Source organism: Pelobates fuscus, chromosome 11 (assembly GCF_036172605.1).
Source record: "Pelobates fuscus isolate aPelFus1 chromosome 11, aPelFus1.pri, whole genome shotgun sequence".
Classification (NCBI taxonomy): Eukaryota; Metazoa; Chordata; class Amphibia; order Anura; family Pelobatidae; genus Pelobates; species Pelobates fuscus.
The window spans coordinates 41,377,162-41,404,024 of NC_086327.1; the positions used below are offsets into that span (position 1 = coordinate 41,377,162).

General features: G+C 39.2%; 1 protein-coding gene across 2 annotated transcripts; it reads left to right on the forward strand.

The window, feature by feature from the left end:
• Positions 1–4,323: 4,323 nt before the first annotated feature.
• Positions 4,324–26,301, forward strand: TNNT1 (troponin T1, slow skeletal type). Of its 2 annotated transcripts, XM_063436597.1 has the most exons (13): positions 4,324–4,346; positions 8,336–8,362; positions 10,492–10,518; positions 13,228–13,249; positions 15,199–15,259; positions 18,858–18,974; positions 20,181–20,258; positions 20,443–20,556; positions 20,855–20,964; positions 21,757–21,847; positions 21,942–21,982; positions 22,625–22,681; positions 25,979–26,301. In XM_063436597.1, the coding sequence occupies exons 5-12, from the start codon at positions 15,203–15,205 to the stop codon at positions 22,671–22,673; spliced, it is 657 nt and encodes a 218-aa protein (XP_063292667.1). In that variant the 5' UTR covers positions 4,324–4,346; positions 8,336–8,362; positions 10,492–10,518; positions 13,228–13,249; positions 15,199–15,202; the 3' UTR covers positions 22,674–22,681; positions 25,979–26,301. The 2 variants fall into 2 exon arrangements, with proteins under 2 accessions (XP_063292667.1, XP_063292668.1); XM_063436598.1 differs by lacking the exon at positions 8,336–8,362.
• The last annotated feature ends 562 nt before the right edge of the window (positions 26,302–26,863 follow it).

The window sequence follows — 26,863 nt, forward strand, 5'->3', positions numbered from 1 at the left end:
GCTGTTTCTGCTACACTCTCTGGAGTAGGATAGATTCACCCACTGGAAGCTTGATCCTCATCTTGGGACCAGGGTGGGTGGAGGACGGCGAGTTCCCAGCCAAGCTGTAACACTGGATGCAGGGAATGCAGTGCTTATGGTGTCTGAGGGAGTGCTTGGAGTCCTCGGTAAGCACTAGGAGTATCGACTGACGGAGGCACCCAGTCGGGGTGCCAGGCGGTCCATCACCTCTGGTAGCAATCGGGGAGATGTCTGCCTAGTGCGAGGAGAATCAGCTTGGAGACACCATTCGTGGATTTATAATGAGGGCAACGCTAGTCCCCGTACAGCGCCCCTGGCTACAGCAGTATGGAACCAGCTAGTCCCTGAACAGTGTTCCTATATGAGGAGGAGAATGACCTGGACTGGAGGGATGCAGTCCGGAAAGACGTCTGGTATGAGGCCCTGGAGGGTGTACAGCGTCAGCGAGGCGAGAGTCTACCCAGTGAAGAGTAGCGGTGACAGATGCGAGTGGCGCTGCGGATGCACCTCCTGGGAGAGCAGCCCCTGAATGACTGGGTGACAGAACTCGAAGACCTGGAGCTTTAGCTAGACAATGCCTACCAGGCCCTATGGTGGTATATGGGTCGGCATGCCCCTGGATGGCTGGGCATGAAAGTCTGAGGGGGAGGATTACGATGGCTCTGGCCTGTTATGGGAGGCCTTTGCAGAACAAGAGTTTGGAAGTGCTGGGAAGTCATGATTCTGGGACAATTATGATTAAAGGGAAGGCATGCATGAGTGGGCTGACACCAACGAAGTGAGGCGAGACCTGACCCACCTGGTAGCCATGGAGTGGGAGCTGGAGCAGGACTACCAACACCTACTTCGCTCAATTCAGCCCAAATGTACCCTGCAGGCAGACCCGGATGTGCCACCCTACAGCTGGGAAGACCCACAGATGGCAGGTGGAGATGGGACCGAGGTCTCTCTACCAGGCCTACAGGGATGCTGGGCAGGCAGCCCAGATCCCCAGCTACAGCCGGAGTTACCAGGAGTTGAGACGGTCGGTCTCCCTCCCCAGCGGCAGTATGCAGTACAGGGAGCAGGAGGCGTCGTCCTTCCTCGCCAGCGGCAGCTTACTACACAGGGAGAGGAGACAACCGGTCTCTCTCCCCAGCGGCAGTGCATCCTACAGGAAGAGGAAACAACCGTTCTCTCCCCCCAGCGGCAGTGCATCTCACAGGGAGAAGAGACAACCGGTCTCTCTTCCCAGCACCAGTGCTTCCTACTGGGAGAGGAGACAACTGGTCTCTCTCCCCAGCAGCAGTGCATCTTTCAGGGAGAGGCGACAGCTGGTATTGCTCCCCAACTACAGGGGGACTGCACTCCTGACCCCAATGGTGCAGATGGGACCGTGGTTTCTGTGCCAGATCTACAGGGATGCTGGGCGGCCGGTCCAGATCCCGCAGAGGTACCAGGAGGAGGAGGTAAGTGCTTTCTCTCTTCCCCAGCCAATTCCCAGCATGGCCCTGGGGTTAGTGGATGGGACTACCATACCCACTGACCCCCTTCCAGCAGAAGAGCTGGCATCAGGGCAGAGCGCTGCTGGCCTCTGCCCTACCTGCCCCCTTGTTACAGAGCAGGACTATGTACCCGTTACTCCAGCAGAAGCGCTGGCACCATGGCAGAGTGCAGTTAGCCTCTGCCCTCCCCTTTCCCCTTGTCCAGGGCCTGACTACCTGCAGGCCACACCAGCAGAAGCTCTGGCAACTGGGCAGAGCGCTGCTAGCCTCTGCCCTACCTGCCCCCTTGTTACAGGGCAGAACTATGTACCCATCACCCCAGCAAAAGCGCTGGCAACCGGACAGAGAGCAGTTAGCCTCTGCCCTCCCCTGGTCCTTGATCCAGGAGTTAGCAACTCACCCCACTACAGGACAGAGCACCGCAGGTGTCTTCCCACCGAGTAACTACACCCCCAAGCCAGAGAGCAACAAAGGAACTGGGAGTACCAGAGGCCCACGTAGGCCCTTGAGGTTTTACAGGACCAAGACAGACTAGACTAGTCACAAGGTCCAGTAATTGTTTGTTGTGGGTGGGTTACTCGACTAACTCAGGCATGGACCGACAGGAGGTGAGGTACCTGGTTAGTCTCCCCTTGGGAGGGATGATATGTGGCGAAAGTAACATCGTCACTTGTACTTGGAGGGGCCTGCTTACCAGCCTCCAGCCCACAGACTATGGGCCTTGCAGGGAAACCTGTAAAAGACTACCGAACTTGACCGACTGTTAGCACTGATTTCCCTGGAACTGTTTTGGGCATAAGACCATGTGCACGGTCTGTCAAAACTATGACTTCCAGGAAATTCCTGAACCGATCTGGGTGATTTTTGGATATGTTCAGATCATGTAACTTTTATGTGTTATTAAGGTACTTTTTGTAATTTCATAATTGTATGTTTTTCTGTGCTTGGAGATAATTGGGTTAGATTAGTACAGTTCCTGATTCAATTATCTCCCAAGCACAGACGGGGGATTCTATTGTTTGTGTGTGGGAGTGTCACATGTTTTAACTATACTGTTATTGGTCTGTAACATTGTCACCCTGTGCCCCATCAGGTTCAGATGGGTGTTCCCCTTGCATGGGAACTTGCATAAAAGGCCAGCTGTGGCTCCATTAAAATCTGTACCTGCTTACCCTCAACATAGAGTCTCATTTCATGTGTGGGGGAAATGGCTGTATCTACCCTGGGGATTGCTATATCACTATACTCCCCTGGGATTATAATCACTAGCTCTTTTAGGAGCTGTTCCTGCTACACTCTCTGAAGTAGGAGAGGTTCACCCACTGGAAGCTGGATCCTTGTCTTGGGTTCAGGTTGGGTGGAGGACAGCGAGTTCCCAGCCAAGCTGTAACGCTGGATGTGGGGACTGCAGTGCTTATGGTGTCTAGTGGAGTGCTTGGAGTTCTCAGTAAGCACTAGGAGCATTGACTGACGGAGGCACCCGGTCGGGTTGCCAGGCGGTCCGTCACACCTACTATTGTTTATCTTTGATGTGGTAGAAGAAGAGGCCAAAAATGGTTTGCTGTATTGAGGCTTTCTGAAGATTCTCTATTGCAAACAGTAGAAGGCTGGTGAACTTTCAATCCAGCCCATATATAGCTCACCACAAAAGGGCAGATGCATGCATACAAACACCACATGCAAAAAACGTATCATGACAATTGCAAAGTCCAGTCTAAATATATTCGCAATGGTTTTTATCCAAAAATGCCACGAAGGAACAGAGAACAAATTCATCTGGAAATGAAATCATTTTCCACGTGTTTCCTGTACCCATTTCTAGAGTCCATATTCAGAGCTCCACTTCAGTCCATCCTTGATTGTAGACTCTGAATGGTGTGCCAATGTCAGATGGTATTTCCTTGCTCTCCATTGACAAAGACAAACATTCTTTTAATACAGAACACATGGAGCAAACAGATGTGCTCTAAAAATTAAGTTCTAGCTCTGTGAATCAAACAGATGCAAATGTATTTATTAAGTAAATATACGTAAATTCTCTGTCGCATATGTACGGAAATTAAAAACAGGTTTTCCAAAAATGGCATTTTAGTGAAAATGTTATGTTCTGGGTTTCAATGTCCAACAGATACCAACGAACACTGGTCCTAGTTTTGTGCTTACATTACTGATATTGAAATCAGAGGAATTGTTGCGAGGGGCTTTGAGCTGAACCCCCAAAAGTGGGGTCTTTAACCACAGATCTCTACAAGTGATCGAGTTCCAGCAGGATAAGAGTTCATTATTTTCTGGGGGATGATCCCCCCCCAGGTGACCGTAAGGAGGGGATTCAGGGTGGAGGGGCTCTGCGGTACCCCATCTCCGCTGGTTAAGCACTGTGGGTAAGCATTATTGTTTTGAAAACCTAGCAATGCTGCATGATCATGTTTCCAGCTATTTATTCCAATGACATCATGAGAAAGTATGAATAGAGAAGCAGGGATAGGGCTCCTAGGAAGGAGCCTTGGGTACGGAGTCATTGAATTTAGCTTTATGGAAGCTAGCAACACCCCTGATTGAAACCTAGATCTTTTTCTATCCTATGTTTTCCTTTTACATTGAGTTTTATAGTTCCACCTGACACCCTTCCTCTGATCACATTTTTACTTCTTAACTTCAATGATTTTGATGATTTAATTCAGGTTCAAGTCCTTAAAGACAATATTATCAAGTCTTCAGTTGTATCTGTTTTTTTTTTTTACTGATTAACTGTATCTTCAGTATGTTGCATGCCCAACAATAATTTATTTTCAATTTTTTTCCATTTAAATGTAGAAGAAGAAGAAGAACATGAAGAAGAAGGTGAGAACCCCACCATATAAGAAAATATTGATTAACTAATTTACATTGATTTAGGTTCCCACTGGAAGTTATACAAGGAAGTTGAAAGTGTCATTCTTTTCCCAAAATCATTTTTTATCTAGGTGTCAAGTAGAATCACATACGGATAACAAGGCATCAATTTGCTCCGAGAATTTCAAAAGAAAGAGATGGGTTCATGAGAGAACCTGTTTTGCAAAAAGGGCAAGTCAGCCTAAGCACTGTAAAAAGGGCATGTCAGAAATAATAGTTGCCAAGCAACCACACCTCTGCATGTACACTCACTTAGGCCTCGATTTAGTAAGCTATCCAAATGATTCAATACTATAGGAAAAAATGTCCAACTTATTTATTTACAAAATTACCCATAGGCTTTAATGCCGACTTCTGTAGGTACATCATTTAGAAAGTTTATTAAATCAAGGCCATGAGCTGAGATCAAACAAATTCAAACATGAACCATTACATGCACTTGCACGTTTGCACATACATAGTTTAGCCATATTTAGATTTTCTCTGGAGGTGCTCCAAAACTAAAGACCAAAGAAATGATGAGTCCAATAATAGAAGAGTACTCTTGGATCTCGCTATGGGAATATATCAAACAAACCTCTCATGGAAACTTTGAATGGAGATATATATAAAACAAATGCTTTGACAGATTGTACAGATTGTACACATGTACAGGAGAAATGCAACTCTATGTTAGGAGTGTACAAAATAAGTGCAACTCTATGGTAGGAGTGTATAGGAGAAATGCAGCTCTATGGTAGGAGCTAACAGGAAAAACGCAACTCTATGGTAGGAGCGTACAGAAGAAATGCAACTATCTTGCATCTTTCTACGATACTTTTCTACAAATGGGGAAGGGGGGTATCAGGGCACTCCTGGCACCATAACCACTACAGTGCGCTAAATTGGTTATGGAATTGGAATGTTCCTTCAATAAATGGTGGTCAGCAACTTATGTTAAATAAATCAGGATTATGACATAAATATAACTGGTTCATAAAGTTTACTAAAGTGAGAATTAAAAGTGATTTCACATCACTCGTTTTCCTGGAGCTATAGCTTCCCCCTCTGTCAACCCCTTCTGTCACTTACCTGGGACCAACGCTGATATTCTTCGGCTTTCTCCTCCTTCCCCACAGACATCCACCGGCTGGGGATACCTAATGCAAAATGAGGATTTCAGTGACACTGGAAGTCCTCATGCATAGCATGAGGATGTCCAGCGTCGTTTAGGTGACCAAAAGTCGCCTTCAAGCCTGGTAGACAGCCACTAGAGGAGGAGTTAACCCTAGCAGGTAATTTTTGCAGTTTTAAAAACCTGCAATAATTACATGCTCAGGGTTAAGGGTGATGGGAGTTTACACCAAGACCACTTTAATGAGATGAAGTGGTCTGGGTGCCTACAGTGTCCCTTTGAGGTCAAAAAAGCCAAACTGGAAGCATAGCTGATTTAGAGAATTTTTGAGTTCGGTTATTTTGACCTTAAATTTGAAAACGTCTTTGCTGTCTGATTGACAGCTGGGGAGGTGTTGTGGCAACCAGATGTAAAAGTGCCAATTTCTACTGAAATCAACACTTTTATCAGCTGCTGAAAAAATTACAGACACATAAAGTAATTCAGCAAGCAGCCTTATCTGTCTGGATTGTTCCTTTAACAAATTTGTATTTGTGAGATGTAAAAAATTTAATTAAAAGCAGAAATTACTGTCTCTTTACCTGCAACTGGGAGCCTCCTCTTAATCATTGGTATAAGCTCTATCGTTTGCACTTGGTAGTCAGCATGCAGAGAGGTTACAGAGAACAGGAGACATTTAAAGGAACTCTATAGTGTCAGGAATACAAATGTGTATTCCTGGCACTGTAGTGTTAAAAACACTATTTAGGTCACCGGTCCTCCTTAACCACATTAAAAAGTTTGAAAACTCACCTTTATTCCAGTACTGCTCCGCCCCCGCTACCTTCCAAATGGACAATTTCAGCCAATCCAATGCTTTCCCATTGGAAAGAATGTCCCGGCTAATGCGAATGCATTAGTGCAACACTGACCCAGGAAGCACCTCTAGTGGCCATCTGAGTTAATGCCATTACAGGTGTTACTAGACATTATTGTAAACACTGCCTTTTCTCTGAACATTAAAATGCCTGCAGGGACTGACTATACTCACCAGAACAACTACATTATTCTGTAGTTGTTCTCGTGACTATAGTGTCCATTCAAGTATAGTACTTATATATAGAAAGTGGTGTGTTCTAAAAAGAGGTCTAAAGTGGGGCAGTCACCATGGAAACCAATGGAACTAGCAGGCATATTCCATTAAGGACTCCAATGGAATGTACCACTTTTCAGAACAGACAGTTTTTATACATAGCCCCCAATATTGCTATGTCCTCTTCATTTAATTAAATGGAGTAATTTCTAAAAAAAAAAAAAAAAAAAAAAGAAAGAAAAAAAAGTGTCAGTTCCTCTTTAAAGGGTCTCAGGAAAGAACAAGTATACTATCAGAACTTACATTTTGGGAAATAAAATTGCATACAAATAGAGGCATAAAGAGATTATCAAAAATAAAAGTATATCTCTGAAAGGACAGGGCACTATATAAAAATGTTAAATAAAATACAAAATAGTCACTAATACTCCAATAATTTCTCCATGTAAAATTAAAATGCCTAATTGTGTTGTTCCTGATAAATGGCTGCAGTTCCTGTTTGCTAATTTTAGATGTTAATGTGTTACTTTCAACTCTGATTAAATTAGCTTTCCTCCTCACCCTCCCCGCCAGTCATTGTATTTTTAGCTTTCATTGTTCCTCATGTAAGAAAAATGATAGTTCAAAGTAATTATCATCAGGCACAATTATTGCACAGCATCTGAAGTCCTCATTATCCTAACGACAATCTGATTACACAAACATCTTCTGCAAAGTGATTGTCTTTATTCTTAAACTCCTATATCATTGTGCATTCATAATAACAATGTAAAATAATATTTATAGCAATTGGTATTTAACATTTACACATTCAGATTTAAGTGGCGTTTGAAGGAGTGTTTCTTCTATCTATTTCCATTCACCTTTCATGTTACATTCCTTTCTGGGTGAAGCCTTTGATATAATATCCATTAATGATTACAGAAGAACGTTAAACACACTTCAAAACAAAGGTTTCCCTTTTAAAGACACATTCATCCCTCCTTGAAAAATTTGTATTTCATTAAGATAGAAACTGTTATTATACTCCTTGCTCTGAACACTGCTGAGTGAAAAAATGCAGTTAACTTAAAAATTGTTTGGGTTGCATTTTAAAACTTAGTCTTGCTTATTATATATTAACGAATACATGTGACCCATTTTGACTGCAAAATTAACCAAAAGCCAATCAGTATCTGCCCATTTATAAAAAAAGGTATGTATATTTTTTTTATGAATAGAGAGCTACTGATTGGTTTAGACCATCAGTTGACCACTCTAGCCAACCAGCGGCACCCCTGTCTGGCAGCACTCTGTTTCAGAAGCAGGACACCGCCTGGGGATTGGCGCTAAAGGCAGCCTTTGGGGTTTAACTGTTTGTCAGTGTCTGACAGAGCAGACGATCTGTGCCTCTTATGTTGCAGATCACTGCTGTGAGGGTCTCTTGATTTCCTGACTGTGGTTGAATTAATTCATTTTAATTATTAAATAATTCAATTTTTTTTTTAAATTATACTTTCTTCAAACACGCATATGAGCATACAGTGTAATCAAAGCAATAAAACTGTGCCCTATCGTCTTCTACACTTGAAATAATTTCATGTACAGACGTGACAAAAAACGAAAATAAACTGGACTGCATTGTAATAAGTCTGTTAGCTTGAGTTAAACTGTGGCTTATTCTGCTCTCTCTGGCCTGCTTGTGCTCTGCTGCTACTGCTGCTCTCCGCCTGCTGGTGCTGCCGCCGCCACTGACGCTGCTGTCCTTTACAGCGGAACATGTGGAAGAAACTGCAGGAGGTAAAGACAATGTAAATGAAGCACTTACTGTAACTAACCAGAAACTGATGCATTCTCTTATGAGCAGATAAGAGATTCATACACAGATTTAAGGCTTTAGTTTCAGTTTCAAGAAACTCTTCAAGCACCATAACTACTGTAGAGAAGATATGGTGCACGTAGTGCCCTGGCACCCCTCAATATAAGTAATGTTAACGATTTGACTTCTTACTCCACTTTTCGCCTCTTCTGGAGCCAGACGTGAGAGCCTCCTGGGAGCTTCCATTAGCTTTCCTGAACTAAGCCCTGTCTTGCAAGGCAGCTCATTGGCTGAATGCTACAGTTGATTGCTCTCAGCCAATGAGTTGAGTTGAGGTCTTCGGGCTGCAGATAGAGGTGGGGAGCAGCGCTCAAACTAACCCAGGTAAAAAACCAAACCAGTTACAGTTTAATTACTTACATTGGGGGGGGGACGTCTGGGCACTCCTGGCACAATAACCACTTCAGTGTACTATAGTGGTTATGGTGCTTTAAAATTCCTTTAAAAAGGTCATAGCAAACTTACTTTCCAGGGACCTAGATGCTCCAGAGTAGGATTCAGAAATGTTCCTATTCAGTTTCATTTAGGTTACTAGAAAAACCTGGAATGTTTGTATACCTTGAGGTCCAGAATGAGAACTAATCACACAAAATACAAAATAAAAATCTCAGGATCTGATTGCCTGTGAACATACTGTGTTCTTAATATTGTTTCTTAAATCAGTATTTCTGCAGGTCTCAGAATTGTTTTGCATATTTCAGTGTTGCCCCTTTTGAAATTAAAACTGTGTAATGTGTTAAAGTGATCATTACAACTATGATAGTTTAAAAATAATACCAACCTGTTAGAAATACTGTTTTAGACAGATAAGACAGATTTGAAGATTACATTTTTAATGCTGCAGTACCATGCTTAATTAAAGGACCACTATAGGCACACAGACCACTTCAGCTCAATGAAGTGGTCTGGGTGCCAGGTCCCTCTAGGGGTTAACCCTGCCTGCTGTAAACATAGCAGTTTTAGAGAAACTGCTATGTTTACATATGGGTTAATCCAGCCTCTAGTGGCTGTCTCATTTACAGCCGCTAGAGGCGCTTCTGCGCTTCTCACTGTGATTTTCACAGTGAGAAGACACCAGCGTCCATAGGAAAGCATTAAAAATGCTTTCCTATGGACTGGCTGAATGCGCGCGTGGCTCTTGCCGCGCATGCGCATTCAGCCGATGATGGCCAAAGGAGGAAGAGAGTCCCCAGCGCCGAGGGAGCCCAGCACTGGAGAAAGGTAAGTGTTTAACCCCTTCCTCCAACTTCAGCCCGGCGGGAGGGGGGCCATGACGGTGGGGGCACCCTCAGGGCACTATAGTACCAGGAAAACGAGTTTGTTTTCCTGGCACTATAGTGGGTCCTTTAATGGTTAAAACAATCTCCAAAACTCAATTTAAAAAGTTTGAGGTACAGTGACGATGTTTCCTTTACAGTTGAGTGTATTGGTTAAACACAGACAAAAATTAAAATGATGTATTATCAGCAGTATTATCCAATCATATTTCCATCCCATTGCTTTACAACGGTAAACGTATTGCAATTAGTGGATTGTAGGAATAACACAAACACATTCAAATTGAGAAAATGTTTTTTAAAAAATGCAAAAATATTACAATACGGCTTCACATACTCAAATATATTTTTCTTAATATAAAAGCACAGCATTTTAAATGCTACAGTGTTAATACAGAAAAACTAAACCAGATTCTACGCTTTACAATGCAGTTTATTTTTCTATTTAAATGCTTTTGGCTTATTTTCTTTGGAACCATGCAAGAATTTGGATTGATTGCTGCTAGATACTAGCTACACATTGCTTATAGTAAATATCCTTATAATGTGTGTTCATTGTTTCCCAGGCTTGAGCATCTATTTAAACACATTTCTAGACAGATTTTGAAGGCATCTCATATAGCTTCTGCTAAACCTCAACTTGTGCTTGTCTTCCCCTTCTGCCTTCTCTGTCGCCCTCCCTGTCTCCGTGTTCTTTTTACCATGCTATCTGCCATTTACATCATGCCTTATGCCTGCCCGCTCCTGCCATCCATCCATGCCGCCTCATATAGAAGAGTTTGGAGAGCACATTGAAGAAGGTATAAAGATTTTATTTATTTTATTTTGAGACTTGTACTGACAAATGCACCGTGATTTTCACTATAATTTTATATCTAGTGAATAAATCTTGCTATTTGGGTTATTTGAGATATAAAATTCTTTAAAAAAATTACTTAGCAGATATTTTATCCAGCATGTTCACCTGTCTGAATGCACAGATTTGTATTCGTCTATTTTTTTGTTTTCCGCAAACTTTTTTTCCTTTTATTTTGTTCTTTAACCACTCTTTCATTCTTTAATCTTGTTTTTGCATAGAGCTCTCCAGATGTGGATAAGTAAAAGATTTCACTTTTAATGCATATATTACTATTGTATGACAACTGATTTTATTTCAGCATTCAAATAACAATATATTTGTCTCCAGTCTACAAAGAGTATATACTTTAGATTCCTCAAAAATGTGATGTGTTTTACAGCTCATGTCAGTACATTCCCACAGCTCTCTGAGATAATATGTTAATATTATATTACTATTTATCTCTACGACCATACACACTGATCAGCCACAATATTAAAATAACCTGCCTAACATCGGGGTGGTCCCCCTTGTGCAGGTCTGATGTGTTAAGGCATGGACTCCATAAGACCTCTGAACGTGTCCTGTGTTATCTGGCAACACGACATTAGCAGCAGATCCTTTCATTCCTGCAGGGTGCGAGGTGGGGCCTCTGTGGATCACATTTCTTGTTCCAGCACATCCCACAAACGCTCAATTGGATTGAAATCTGGGGAATTTGGAGGCCAAGGCAACACATTGGACTCTTGGTCATGTTCCGCAAACCATTCCTGAACTATTTTGCAGTGTGGCAGGGTGCATTATCATGCTTAAAGAGAACACCATCTCCATGAAGGCATGTACATGACCCACAGGAATGCCAGGACCCAGGTTTTCCCAGCAGAACATTGCCCAGAGCATAACATTGCCTCTGACGGCCTGCCTTCTTCTCAAAGTGCATCCTGCTGCCATCTCTGCCACAGGTAAACAACACACATGGTCTAAAAGAAAACATGATTCATCAGACCGGAGAACCTTCTTCCATTTTCCCATGGTCTAGTTCTGTCACGTCCCCATTGAAGGCACTTACAGTGGTGGAAATGTGTCAACATGGGCACACTGAACGCTCTGCGGCTACGCAGCCCCATACACAGCAAACTGCTATGCACTGTGTGTTTTGACACCTTTCTATCATGGGCAGCATTTTCAGGCTAGACAGTAGTTCTTCTGTATGATTGGACCACACAGGCTAGCTTTTGCTTCCTTGGGCGCCCATGACCCTGATGCTGGTTCACTGGTTGTCCTTCCTTGCCCCACTTTTGGTACTAACCACTGCATACTGGGAACACCCCACAAGCCTTGCCCTTTTTGGAGATGCTCTGACCCAGTCGTTATCCACATCTATGTGGTCCTTGTCAAAATCACTCAGATCATTTATTTTGCCCATTTTTCCTGCTTCCATCACATGACATTAAACAACAGACTCTATACTTGCTGCATATTATATCCCACACCTTGGCAGGTGCCATTGTAATGATATAATCAATGTTATTCACTTCACCTGCCAGTGGTTTTAATGTTGTGTCTGATCAGTGTATGATTGGTATACCTGTTAAAATTGGTTGTGCATTAAGCCCACTGTTAAGATGCAGACATCAGAGGACATAGGGAAGAATTATAGAGTGTGGGATAATTGTCAGATAACAATAGAAAGGGATTGCAGTCCAAAGATAGGTAAATGTGTATCAATAATGCATTATTTCTTAGAATAAAGAGGGGGTGGGCTATGGATACTGGGAGAGTACCAATTTTTATCAAACCATTTCAAAACAGTATGACAGAAAACGGAAGGACAGCACCCATAGACTCGTAGCACCATAACCACTGCAGTGAGCTGTAGTGGTTTTGGTGTTTTTAATGCCAATTTCATATACTTTTCATTATTAGAATAATGCAAGAATATGACCATAAACATTTTCCTCCCATGAATGTTTAGAAACCTGTAATAACCGAGTACCACTGAGTTAAATTTCAGTCTACTAATGAGAACGATATGGTACAAATTGAATATGGCATCAATATCTTTTTTTTTACCACCACCACGGTTATTTTAATAATGAACCTAAAGTATCCTCTCAATAAAAAATGCTTGAGGTATCCATTGCTTTTCTTTAAGGCAGGCAGAATGATGCTATAAATTCCTCAGAATAGCAGAAAACGAAATGTAAACAGAAGCAGGTTCAATTTGCAAATTGGGATCAATTTTGCAACAGCACGTTCGTTTTGATTTTCTTAATGATCAACATTAGCACATTTTTGTTTTGCAGTAAATTCCAACATCATTATGTACTTTAGCCTTTCCTTAATCATGTTATTTCAAACCCTGATGCAATTAAGCAGTGACTAATTTCTTGTAACTCCATGTGGTTGAAAGGATCCCTGATCGAATATATTGCAATATACATACATACATTAACCCTTCAACAGCAGGTAACCTCGGAACAGAAAAATTCCCCAGGAAACGGTGAAACCTACACTACTACATCCAAAAAAGCTGATTTGGGGGGATTTTTAAACTTTCTTATTTTGGTATAAAATAAAATTGACTGTGTCTAGGCATTTATTCAATTTATGTATCACACGGGAACTTTCATATCAAACGATATAATATATTTTATTTTTATTTTAACAGAGGAAGAGCGCCCGAGACCAAGGTATGTTATATTTCAGCTGTCACGTTAGAATTTCACATTGGTAAGCTCAGGTCTGCTTTGTAAATATTACAAAATTTAATAAACATATGAAGACTGCACTTCAAATGATATTAACTCTTAGAGAATGGAGATAAGGTGTTAAAAAAAGATGCAATAAAAAATTAAATTTCTAAAAAAAATTACAGACATCAGGATATCCAATATAATTTGCTTAAAATATATGAAAAATTGCTACTAATATTTTATAGTGCCATTATATTCTGCATTAATACACAGTTTAAAATATATATTGCGTCATTTGTCTTTAGATTCTTGACCCAATTAAAATACAGACAATGGCTGACCATAAACTGCCAAATTGAGAATAAAATAATGTCTGTTATAAAATACAGACTTACTAGATTAAAGTAACACTCTGGGCACCATAACAACTTAATTAGAAGAAGGTTCTTGGGTGTTGGCTTGCCTCAAGGGGTTAAACTGTTGAAATTAATGGTTTAACCCCAATGTGTTGAATCTGGCGCCTGATTTGCTCAGCTATTTCTGCACCAGTTTGAGGCTTGAATCAGGAAGGCTCTGATTGGAAGCCACTGATAGGCCTAGCTTAGCTCTCCATTCACAACACCGCTTGAGAACAATACGTACGTTTCCTGATTTAAGCCTTGGATTGCAGAGGATTTGGCACCAGCTTCCACCATTAAACTATTTAACGGTGTAACACCTTGAGGTAAGCCAACGTCAGGGGACCTCCTTGCACCATAACAACTTTATTCCAATAAAGTTGTTATGGTGCCTGGATTCTTCCTTTAAATTAATTAAAAATGAAAGGCCCATATCATTGGCTCAGCTCCAAAAATTAAGTTGCTTTTTCAATATTATGAAATTTTGATTAGTTTAATTTTGAGCTGCTTCACCCTATCTCAGTCCGCATACCCCCTTTAGCCAAGGAGCACCACCTTCCTACCTCCATAGTAAGAGATGGGTGGATAACACAAAGCTACAAGCTTGCCATTGTTGTTAGATGTGCCTACTGACTTCAATGCTGGGTTCTTGTCTTCTTGACTAAGTTCTGAAGTCACTAAGTTTAGCAGTTTCAGGAGGTGTCATTGGATTTTTGTGAAACCCAACAGAGTCTAATGGAGGAACCAGAACAAATTTGTGTTTACCATAGCTAAACCAAAACCAGAATAATGACTAAACCAATAAATTATATTATTAGACCTCAAGCTGTCTAGTGATAAGCATGATAAGTTCTAGCTATTTACATAATTCTCTAAAATGTAAAATTAGTGATCAATTTAGTGAAAAGTACCCTCAATAAAGAAACATTGGTTAATTTTTCATATAGTGCTACTGTGAATCAGAAAACTTTATTGCATTTCTAAAAGCTGTGTCTCATTAACTAGTACTCTAATTATGTAATGACACATTCCTTTTTAATGGAATGCACGATTATGAATATATATAAGCCTACAATTATGTTTCATTAGTAAAAAGCAAACTGAGGTAATGGATTAAAAGGTAATGTTGCGCAAACTGAAACAAGAATATTCTTAATTTTAAATTGATTTAAGCTCACATGATTAATTTTTAAATTTCTTCCTGATGAGCCAGGACATTCCATCACCGTAAATATTAAATAAATGACTGTAGGGCAGAAGTATTGAAATATAAGTGTAGGTTGGTAACTGCCCACAAGAATACTCAGATTTTCTGAGTTTGGATTAAAAATATATTTTTTTTTAATGTTTGCCTTGCAGTTCCATTTATGTCCATATGGGTCGCACGTGAAAAAATAACCCTAAATTGCCCCCACATTTGGATATTCTGAGGCACATTAGATCTTTGTTTGCCAGCTTTATGTTTAAGATGTATTCAAAATAAATACATCTTTAAAGAGTTCCACTGACTCCACTTACTCAATGTCCCTTTTTTATTTTGATTCACAGGCCAATGATGCCCCAGCTTGCTCCTCCTAAAATTCCAGAGGGCGAGAGAGTTGACTTTGATGTAAGTATCACGTGTTCGTCCAAAAACCAATGCCCAAGTCTACTATCTTCTTTCCACGGGTACGGTGGTCCTTTTTACATTTTATGTGACTTTTCATGTCACGTCATTAAGACTGTCTGCTCCTTTACAGAACGTCATCAGTGTCATGCAAGTCACAACTGTATTAGGGCAGGCAGAAAGGCAGAGTCATTGTGGTAGACTATTAATAGTGGGCAATGGCCTGTGTCCTATCGATCAGGATGTACTTGTCCTAACACATGAGGACCCTGTGCAAAAAGCAAGGGGCACCAATAACCTAAGCATTATTCACTAAGTGCTGGTAACAAAACACAGAGGAATATGTTGGTGCATTATAAATAGACCTGCAGATATAATCCCACAGATTCTAACCTAAACTGTCTTTCAGTGATACAATACTGAAAGTATATACAATAATGAAAAATAGAGGGTTTAGACACCACTGTGTCACTTAAAGGGACAATATAGTAATCAAAACAACTTTTGCTTAATTAAGCCGTTTGGGTGTATAGATCATGTCCCTGACATCTCACAGCTCAATTATCTGCCATTTGGGAGTTAAATTACTATTGTTTCTGTTTATGCAGCCATATCCACATCTCCCCTGGCTGTAACTCACATAGCCAGCGCAAAAAAATGGTTTTATTTTCAATCAGACGTTAACTTTAGAAGTTTCTATCTCCTGCTCAGTAAATTGAACTTTAATCACACACATGAGGCTCCTGCAGGGTCAAGCAAGCTATTAACAGTGTATAAGATATGAAATTGTAAATTAAACAGATTGTGCAGTAAAGGAAGCTTAAACATTAGATCTCACTTTACAGGAAGTATTTTGGAAGGTTGTGCAAGTCAGGGAGGTGTGACTAGGCCTGAATAAACCAAGTGATTTAACTCCTAAATGGCAGAGAATCGAGCAGGGTCATGATCTATACACCAAAACTGCTTCATTGAGCTAAAGTTGTTTTAGTGACTATAATATTCCTATAAAAATAATATTTAAAAAGATATTACTTCTGTTCTGTGCATCGTGTTCAAGAACCACTATGGCTCACGTATACTGATATAAATAACAATATCCACGTAATATAAAAAAAAAAAAAAAACCAGAAGAAGCACAAACCAGAATGTCAAGTGCACCTTAGTGCAACAAATTTGTAGCACTAAGGTGCACTTCAGTTTCTGTTTTGCATTTGTTCTGTGTTGGACATACCATGGATGTTACAATATTAAAAGGCATGCTTGAAGAAGCACCCTTAGTAACAAAACATGTTAAAGGAACATTCCAAACAACTGTAGTGGTTATGATGCCATAACTATTTGCTTCCGACATTCATTAAGGCGGTGACCAGCACCTCATGGACCCCATTTAGTTGGGAGAGGGAGTGCCAGTGCAATCATGGCACCATAACCACTACAGAGAGCTGTAGTGGTTATGGTGCTTGGAGTAACCCTTTAAAACATGTAGCCGATAGCTAAATCTATAAATTATTTTGCTATTTGTAAACTAGAAAAGTTCTGGAATCTTTAAATATTCGCTGACCTACAGCTTCTAGGAGCTTAATGTTCTCAAAGACAAATGAAAATAATTCTGAAAGCTATCTTAAAGGTCAACTTCCAAGTTGTCTCATTGACTCTAGTTATTGGATCATGGTATTTGAATTAGTTCACGTGTACAGTACTGCATAATCCAGTTACCGGCCTCCCATAGAGTAGTTGATATGATACGCTTGAGTTCTATGACAGTGATAATTTATTTCCAGAGTTTTACATAGTGTACTTGCCATAGCGGCAAAACATGAGTAACCTGAATCGCAGTGTTACTAGCCAAAGAGGGATAAGGCAAGGTCACTTGTCATTTTTTTTTTTTTTTTTTTTTTCTTTTTGCAATCACAATCCGTATAATCAGCACATTTAAAATTGGTGTATTTTTTTCCTCGAGCTGTAAATGCATAATTGCAGTACATTTCGTTGGTGTGACATTTCGAGATGTGCCAATATTTATCAAGCTACTTTTATCAATAAGTAAATACGATGTCATTTAAAGCTGCAAACCGTCACACATAATGCTAGTTTATCAGCAGCCCAGATCCATAACAATAGTCTAGATACATAATGTGTTACTTAGAAAGTGTTGCTATACAAATAGCTCGTAGGAAATAGAAACAGTGGAACCTTCATGAGACTTTCACTAATCAATAAGACCCGTTGCTACAATAGAAAATACTGTTTGATTGACAGTTTAATAAAGCACATTTGTAACTCTTCTATTTACATTACCCTCCCTCACAGCAGACAATAAGTAAATTACTGAGAGGGTAGTGGATGCATGGAATAGCCTTCCAGCTGAAGTGGTAGAGGTTAACACAGTAAAGGAGTTTAAGTATGCGTGGGATAGGCATAAGGCTATCCTAACTATAAGATAAGGCCAGGGACTAATAAAAGTATTTAGAAAACTGGGCAGACTAGATGGGCCGAATGGTTCTTATCTGCCGTCACATTCTATGTTTCTATGTTTCTATGTTTCTATATAAATACATTATTATATTAATGTAACTATTGTAACCATTGGAGAGTGTGTAAGATTTGATATCTCACTTATGATAACCTACGTGGTGGGTACTCAGCAGTGGCGAAGCTAGACAGGGCAGAGACTCATTTAAGCTCCCTTTATTTTTCCTTTCATGCGCAGACAGCCAGTGCATGCTGGGATGAGTGAGATTTTCCAGCAGCCACTATGGCTTCTAAATAAATTGTGTTATAAAGGGGCCTGCTTGTGGGCTTTGTGTGTTGTGTTTATGGTGAGGTTGTGTTTTGTATGTGGGAGGTAACAGTGTATGACAATGACTATGTTGGTGACTGTGATAGGGTGATTAGGGGGATGACTATGACAGGGTGAGGGTGGTGAGAGTTACAAGGTGAGTGGTGTGAGTGTGACAGGGTTTGGGGGGTAGGTGTGACAGAGTGAGGGGAATGTCACTGAATGTGTGGAGAGGTGTGATGAGTGACTGTGGCAAGGGTGGAGCGTGTGACAGGGTCGGGAGGTGAGTGTGAAGGTTGGGGAGTGGGTGAGTGTGACCGAGTTAAGGTGATGAGTGTGACAGGGTGATGGGTGGTGAGTGACTGTGGCAGGGTGGTGAATGGGACAAGGAGTAGTGACAGTATGTGGGCGGCTATGTTAAACATAAGTCTCCCCACACTAACTAATGTAATGCCTTTTTATTTCTATTAAACCACCTCCTGAGCAGGGGGTCCAGTGGGTTTCTAGTGCAGTCACAAACCTTCTGGTATGGTGCTCTATGATGATGTCAGAGCGCAGGCTTGGAAGCCCGGCACCTGTGCTCTGATTCCCTTACGGAGTGCTGGAACCATGAGTGAGTGTAGCTGCACCACGGACCACCAGGAAATCAATTTCTAAAGGGCCAGATATTTTGATTACAATGTACTGGTCAATTCTAGTAATAATTAACTAGAATGTAAGAAAAATTTCCCCATTGATTTGTAATAAATGTCTGAAAGTTTGATAATCTGCAATAACCCTCTTTATTCAGTAGTGATGCTTAAAGTTTTATTTCAATAATAGGATATACATAGGAAGCGGATGGAAAAAGATCTCCTGGAGCTTCAGACCTTGATTGATGTCCATTTTGAACAACGCAAGAAGGAGGAGGAAGAGCTAATTGGTCTAAAGGATAGAATAGTATGTATATATTCTTATATCTATCTACATAAGGGTTTCTTAACATTTACCTCTAACAAGAAACATATTTTTTTTAAAAGCTTGTTTAAACCAAGATTCATGGATAGAAATGGTGGAAAGAATTGAATAAATATAGAAATACTAATTGGCCGATTAAAAGTTACACCTTATGCTATCGTTCAGGGCTACCCAAAATGTAAATCCCCAGATGTTGTAGAACTACTACTACCATGATGCTTTGCCATTCTAAAGGCATGCAAAGAACCATGGGAGCTGTAGTTCTACAACATCTTGGGATCTACCTATTGGGTAATCTGCCATAGTTGTTATATTTGTATACGTACTAAATAATACACTACTGATGAACTAGTACATACGTATATATACCAAGCCATTTATAAGATTACTTACTCAAAACTAGAGCTATTTATGGTAAAATAGGCATAGGTGAGATAGGCATAAGGCTATCCTAGATATAGGAGACTAAAGTATTCAGAAAATTGGACAGACTAGATGAGCTGAATGGCTCTTACCTGCCATCAATTTCTATGTTTCTATGTGGAGGTTAGGTGATCATACCTCACCTTTAACTGGAGATACTTTACAGAAGTAGCTATTCTGGGGCAAAGTGGTACATGCTTAGAGGTATTGGATTGACTTTCATTGGGGATTGTGCCTAATTTTGCCATTTTCCAAGAACATAGCCTGTTTTTTGTCATGGTAAACTTAGCCCTTGTTGTCCAAGTATAAATTTAATTGTCTGCTTACCCATTCAGTAGGATTAGTGGGCTAAAGTTAGGGAGGGTTGTAAAATGTTTCTATTACTTTATAAGAGTATGTGTCCTAGGCAGCTTCTTAAGTTTGTTCCCCTGTTGCGTCACCCACTGTTGTTGAACTACATCATCAACAATTCTTTGCCAGTCTCTTGGAATTGTAATTCTCTGAAGTCTAGTGGGCCACTGGAACACCATTGCTGGATGGCTAATGGATGTCTACTGATATAATCAATACACTTTTTGTGATGTTAATTAATCAAAATGCCGGTCATGTTATAATTTTATGAGGCTAAGGCCTACAATGTATATCCTGGATAATAAATAGTCATCTCTGGTATAGACTATCCAAAAGATAGTCCCATACTTAAAAAAAACTTTTGTAAAAAATCTTACACATCTCAACAGTCATATTTAATGCTATATATTATAGGAAAACCGCAGATCTGAGAGGGCAGAGCAACAGCGCTACCGGACTGAGAAAGAACGGGAACGACAGGCCAGGATGGCTGTGAGTACCTGATGTTATGTGATAACAATTTAGAGTGTCACATGCTTACGGCATAATGAATAGACTTTCATTGAGATAACATTTTTCAGTATTGCAGTATGTATGTCTAAACTGTATTCTCCAGTTGTTGTTTTAGCTACAAGCCTACCCTCCCCAATCTGTAATTCTTCTATCGTTACACTAGGAAGAAAAAATGAGGAAAGAAGAAGAAGAAGCTAAAAAACGAGCTGACGATGATGCCAAGAAGAAAAAAGTTTTGTCCAACATGGGAGCACATTTTGGAGGTTATTTAGTAAAGGTAAAAATTACACTATTAACGCTTCACATTGAGTGGTCTCCACCATGAACCATAGTGTAGATATAAGAAGGTCACTCATATTTATTTGTATTATTTTATTGTTTTTTCAGGAGTATTAAGTATTCATTTCTAAGTGCTCAATGTTTTTTTGAATTACAATTGTTATCTTCTTTAACCATCCAGTGATGACGGGCCAAGTGAAACAACAGTTTGGGTGGGGGAATGGCACCGATTGTTGAACCCTGCTGTGGAAACGTGACCCACTACCTACTTTTACGATTTAACTTTATATTTTAAGGCAGAACAAAAAAGAGGAAAGAGACAGACTGGGCGTGAGATGAAGAGGAAAATCTTGGCAGAGAGACATAAACCCCTCAACATTGACCATATGAATGAAAATCAGCTGAAGTACGTGTTGTATGTCATAGAGGAAGAATGAGACTCCAGTTGTGTGATCTTAATTCCTAACAGCCTTAACCAGTAAATATTATGGGTTGGTGGTAAAATGGTACATAATTAAGAAATGTATGATATATACTTATCTTTCATTGGAAAACAACCCAAAGAGAGACAGTCATTGGAGGATCCAAGCCCAACCTTAGTGTTCTTGAGCCGATACTGCAATGTATAACCCATACTAAAATAATATGTATTACGCTCTCAGTGGTGATGCTTCAAAATGAGCAGTACCTTTAGAGCAAGCATTTAACCATAAAAGAACCAATCCAACTCTAATTCCACAGTTCTGTGGACTCTCGTGCTAACTGAGCAATGTTCTGATTACTTCTCCCTGGTAGAGTGTTAACAAGAGCACTTTTTGAGATTTTGAAACAAACTCAACATGTATTAGGTGGACACCAAAAGCGATGTTTTCATCCACCTGGGGTTTTATCTTGATAAAAACCCTGGAGAGTTGAAATATTGATCTTGTTCACCTAAAACTCATTAAATTTGTTTCTCTTTGGATTATTGTACATTACGCTGGGAAGCACCTGGATACAAAAAAGTTGTATTGTTTTTTCTTTATGTTGTTTATGGGCCAACATTTATCCAATATATATATATATTGGATATTTATATTTATAAATTCTAATACATTTAAAGCATTATTGCATTTATCTGTACAGAGTGCGTGCATCTATGATTTATGTATATATTGTGATAATTTATGAATATATTGTGATATATTCTCATTGACAGAGAGAAGGCTGATGAACTTAGAGATTGGATGTATCAACTAGAGTCAGAAAAGTTTGACCTAATGGAGAAAATGAAAACACAGCGATATGAGGTAGCACACCTTTACTTGATATTGCCACATTTTATAACTTTGCATTTGGTACATGTTGGCTTGCTCAATTTATATGATTTTTTTCTTCTTCCAGATCAATGTCCTTTACAACCGTATTAGTCACGCACAGAAATTGTAAGTAGACGACTGTCCATCATTTTATTTGACATAGGCTAGATAACTTGAAAAACAAATATTTATAGGTTTCAGTGTTCTTTATTTAAGATCCTGATTGGCCAACTGATTTACGTAACATAATAAAACTCATCACTCTGTATGAATCCTCTGATTTATTGCTTATATATTTTGTATTAATACTGCAACAGATTCTACAGCACTGTACAATAGGCTATGGGTAAAACCAAGTAGAAATCAGAACAACATTGCATATATTATTATTATTATTATTATTATTATTATCATTGGCATTTCTAGAGCGTCAACTTATTCCCCAGTGCTTTACAATAATATAAAGAAGGACATTTCACAATAAATGAGATAATTGCAAACTGTTACAGGAGGTTGATGAGGACCCTGTTTAAATAAGCTTATAATTTAGATATCCACAATATGATATAACATATGTATAGTTATATGCTGATACAAAGGTGTTCAAAGTGAACATACTTACCAGGATTTTTATGTTTTACTTGTCCCTGTTATTTTTATAGCATTTTTATGAGAATGTTATTATACAATGTTACAGAGATTTGAGCAGTAAGACATTATCAGTTTTGTTTGTACATTAGCTATTAAACATAAACATTCTCATTTCAGTTTTACGAAAGGAAGAAAAAAATTGGGGAAAGGGGGAAGAATAATATAGGAGAAAAAGTAAGTCTCTCCTCCTCTGCCAGAGGGAGGAAAGAGGGCCAATCCATCTGAGGAAACCATTAATAAAACAGTAAATATGCAACGTGTTCTCTACTAGAAAAATTTCCAGAAGGAATGTATTGATATTATTGGGACATGGCAAGGATTATAGCTGATTGTTTTTTGAAATTTGTAAGGGTGTACGGCCCGCCTCCACCTCTGAGGATTACCAGGAAGTGTATTCTAACATAGACTGAAATGAAGCATCTGAAGTCGAAATGTAGCCTCTCCAAGTTTGGAGAGCATTTTTGGCCATGAGTTGCTTATTGGTCAGTGTAAGGAGCCAGTCCATTTTGAAGAGATATGGGAGATTAGTCTGAAATAATGACAAAGCAGGGACTATTGGTTGACTCCACATCTGTAATATGGTCTTGTGGCCTACTGCCGCTACAATTGTTGTAAATGTTTGTTAAAGTAGTGTTGATTTTGATCAAGAATTAAGGGGCATTTTTCGGGTGGTCAAATAATTGTGAACCTACTTCCAGACATCTTCTCAGTCATAGAGCCTCTCCAAAAGTAGTGATACATATTTACGTTATTAGTTAGACATTTAAAGCATTTGGTTTTGGTTTTTCTGTCCATGGCACACAACCGAACAGTTGTGAAATAAGCATAAGGGGTCATCTAAATCTTGATAAATTAGATAGGTAATAATTTGACGGTGTGGGATTCTAAAATATCTTCAGCTGTCAGTGCAGGTAACTGGACAAACCATCAGGAAATACCTGATCTGAATTGCCCCCGATAAGGAATGTATTCTAGGAGAGAATATCAAAGTCGAATGTGTGGGTGTGGAATTGTGTAGTCAATAGAGTTATTGGAGTCTGAAACTGTAAAGTCCTTGATAACTCAATAAACATAGTGACAGAAATGAACATATGCAAACCATCAGAGGAAGGTCCAGGAGACTGTGTTTTGGTTCCCAGTAGGAGTGTAATGTTTTGGTCGATTTATTTACAAAATTGATAAGTGTGTTATTGTCCCTCAGATGCCCATAGTGAAAAGGCTGTTTCCCCCCCTCCTGAAATATGGGGTGGTTGAGTCACAGAAGATGAAGTAATTTTGTGGAATTTGCTCCTATCAATGTTTTTCATACCTTTATTGTAGTCATTAAGAGCTTTAGACAGTAAAAGTGGAAAAGATTACTAATAGTTCGGGAAAGATTACTTATTTTGTATGGAAGTTGTTTTGTAAGTTGACCCTTCCTAAAAGGGAGAGGGGCAGTTTGGCACAAAGGCAGTATAATTGGAATTTTCACTAAGTAATCTATTGATGATCAATCTTGGGGAATGTTTACTCCAAGATATTTAATATTTTTTTTTATACTAGAAAATGAGAAGAGAAGAAGGAAAGAAAGAGGGGTGTCGGGACCAGTCACCAAATATAGGGCTTTAAATTTCAGTCTATTGCCAAGCCTGTGATATCATGATAAACATTAAATATCCACTAGTTTAATATGGCAGTGAAGAGATGGGATTAGTTACTTTTCCCTATTTTTAACAAACATGTATTTACATATGTATATATGTAACTTAAATGTATAAATCCACACCTCTGTATCCTCCATATAAGCTTCATGTCAGTGTCAGTCATTATTATATATCTTTATATATTATTATATTATCTCTCCTTTGTACCTGGCTGTCAGCATAGAGACAGCATACAGACTGGAAGAGAAATTAAAGGGAAACTATAGTGCTAGGAAAACACTATAGTTTCCCTTTATAGTGTATAGCGTTATAGCTCACAATAGTGCACCCCTCCCTCATGGCCTCCCCCCAAACCGTGGTGCAGAAGGGGTAAAAAAACCTTCTGTCACTGACCTGATTCCAGCACCTATGGCTCTCGGCGATGGTTCAGTTGGTTAGATCGCCACGCTCACATTAGGATTCCCATATAGGAAAGCATTGTATAATGCTTTCCTATATGGTTTTGGGTGACACTGGATGCATAGCGTGAGGACATCCAGCGTCAATTAGTCAACCAGAAGTTGTCTAACCACCCGGAAGTCCCTCTAGTGGCTGTCTGATAGACAGCCACAAGAGGTGGAGTTAATCCTCCAAGGCAATTATTGCAGTTTTTCAAAAACTACAATAATTACCATTACAGGGTTAAGGGACCATGAACACTGCTCTCAGACCACATCAATAAGCTGAAGTGGTCTGGGTGCCTATAGTGTCCCTTTTAACTATTTTTCTATATCTGCTCTTTATTTACATTGTATGCCCAACCTTGTTCGTACTGAATTAAAATGTAATTTGACAGATATTTTATATATATTTAAAATAAAGGAAACATTTTTACACACGTTATATGTGATTTTACTGTTTTAATTAATGGTTTAATTTCCAGAAAATTGATAGTGAGGGTAGTGAAGAGTTGCTAAATGTGTGATCTGTCAGGATTTTAAAGAGAATTCAAAGTAAATTTTCGAATTCAAGGTCAAAATTGCTGCATTGGGAAAATTTTCTAGATCAGCGATATTTACATTTTTAGTTATCTAAAATTTGAAATTCACTTTGAATTCACAACATTTCACACTTAAATGAATAACCTTGTAATATTTCATCCACAAGAGAGCCATGTCAGACAATTTTCAGAATGAGTGGAATTGAACTGTTTCAAGGACAACTGACGGGTTCAGGAGGATGAGAAGGGAGAAGGCCTTTATTTTAAGTTGCAGTCTAATCTTTTGTTTCCTTGGTGTGTGCTATTTCAGTTGAGTGTTTGGGATAGAAATTACTTTCCACGAGATAAAATCAGTATTTATTGCTGGAATTTAAAAAGCACCTGATGCAATCTGATGCATAAGAGACCTCAACATGCAACAGCGAGTTATTTAATATACTGAAGCTGGTGCTACTCACTACAGGAAAATATCTATATGCAAAATAAAGAATATATAAACCAACAAACAAAACACAATTTTAAAAAGGGTCATCTGTGTTGCGGCATAGATCTTGTGGCCTTTTGTTTTTCATCCTCTTGGATTTTAATTCCAAATACCGGTAACCATTCTTTGGCCAAGCTCAAATAGTGAAGCAATGCTCTTGGAACCAATAGAATGTTCTTGCCAATTGCAACACTTCTTCAACGTGCTGTTAAAGTCAAGAGGAGCAAGAGATAAGGGTGTAGATGCAGGAGTGGGGTATTGGTGGTGGAATGCGGAAATCCACCACCTGGAAATTTGAAATAAGATTTACTAAAACATATTAGTTCTGTTTAGAGTATTGATGATTTTTTTTTTTTTTCAAACAGCAAAAAAGGAGCCGGTAAAGGACGTGTTGGTGGACGCTGGAAGTAAGAAAATATGGAGCATTTTTTCCCCCACTCTTGAGAACATCCACTTTTTACCTTTATCTGTCACTCCTGACCATTTGCCAGTTTACAGCCCAAGTACCCATCGGATTATACCTTCAACAGCCCTCTGCTACCTTAATAACAATGATTATTATTATTTGGCTTATTGTATACTGTAATATTAAACATTTTAAGTATATGATTGGCCAGTGTTTAAATTCTATTTATTCAGAGTGCGTGTAACTGCCATGAACACTTTCCTTGGTAAATAAAACAAATATTAAAAACTCCAGTATGTTTTTTTTGCTTTGATTTGTTTTCTTGTTTGCTAATTTTTTTATGTGGTTTCCCTCAAATGAGCGGCAAAATTTATTTTTAATTAATTACACAAAGGCTGAGATTTATTGCATCTCTCTTAAAAGCAAATATATACTGCAGAACCTTTGGGATACTTACTGATTAGTTAATGTATTACTCAAATTAACTGAAGATTAATTAGTCTTGGTTTTACTACTTTATAATATTGATTTATGCTAGAAATGAGACACGGCTTAACTTTGAATAAACATAATTTAGAATGAAAATTAGTATAAGAATTGGCTTTTGTTTCATTTGCTAAAATTTTTTTTAAAAATTATGCAATCAAAATTTTTTATGTATCTACCACACTCTCCAATATCTTAAAGGGACACTCTAAGCACCATAATCACTATTGCTCATTGTAGTGGTAAAAGTGCAAAGAATCTGATTGTACCATGCTGTTAGTAAACCTAAACTTGTTTTATTCATAATGTACCAAAAGCTCATGTGTGACATACCACAGGTCAAACTGAATATCTTGAC

Excerpts from the sequence above, each read along its gene's own strand:
- TNNT1 (XM_063436597.1), top strand. The coding sequence starts at position 15,203 with ATGATGCCCCAGCTTGCTCCTCCTAAAATTCCAGAGGGCGAGAGAGTT. Across the intron at positions 20,259-20,442 it reads AACGACAGGCCAGGATGGCT|GAAGAAAAAATGAGGAAAGA; the intron begins GTGAGTACCTGA and ends TCGTTACACTAG. Across the intron at positions 20,965-21,756 it reads ATGAATGAAAATCAGCTGAA|AGAGAAGGCTGATGAACTTA; the intron begins GTACGTGTTGTA and ends TCTCATTGACAG.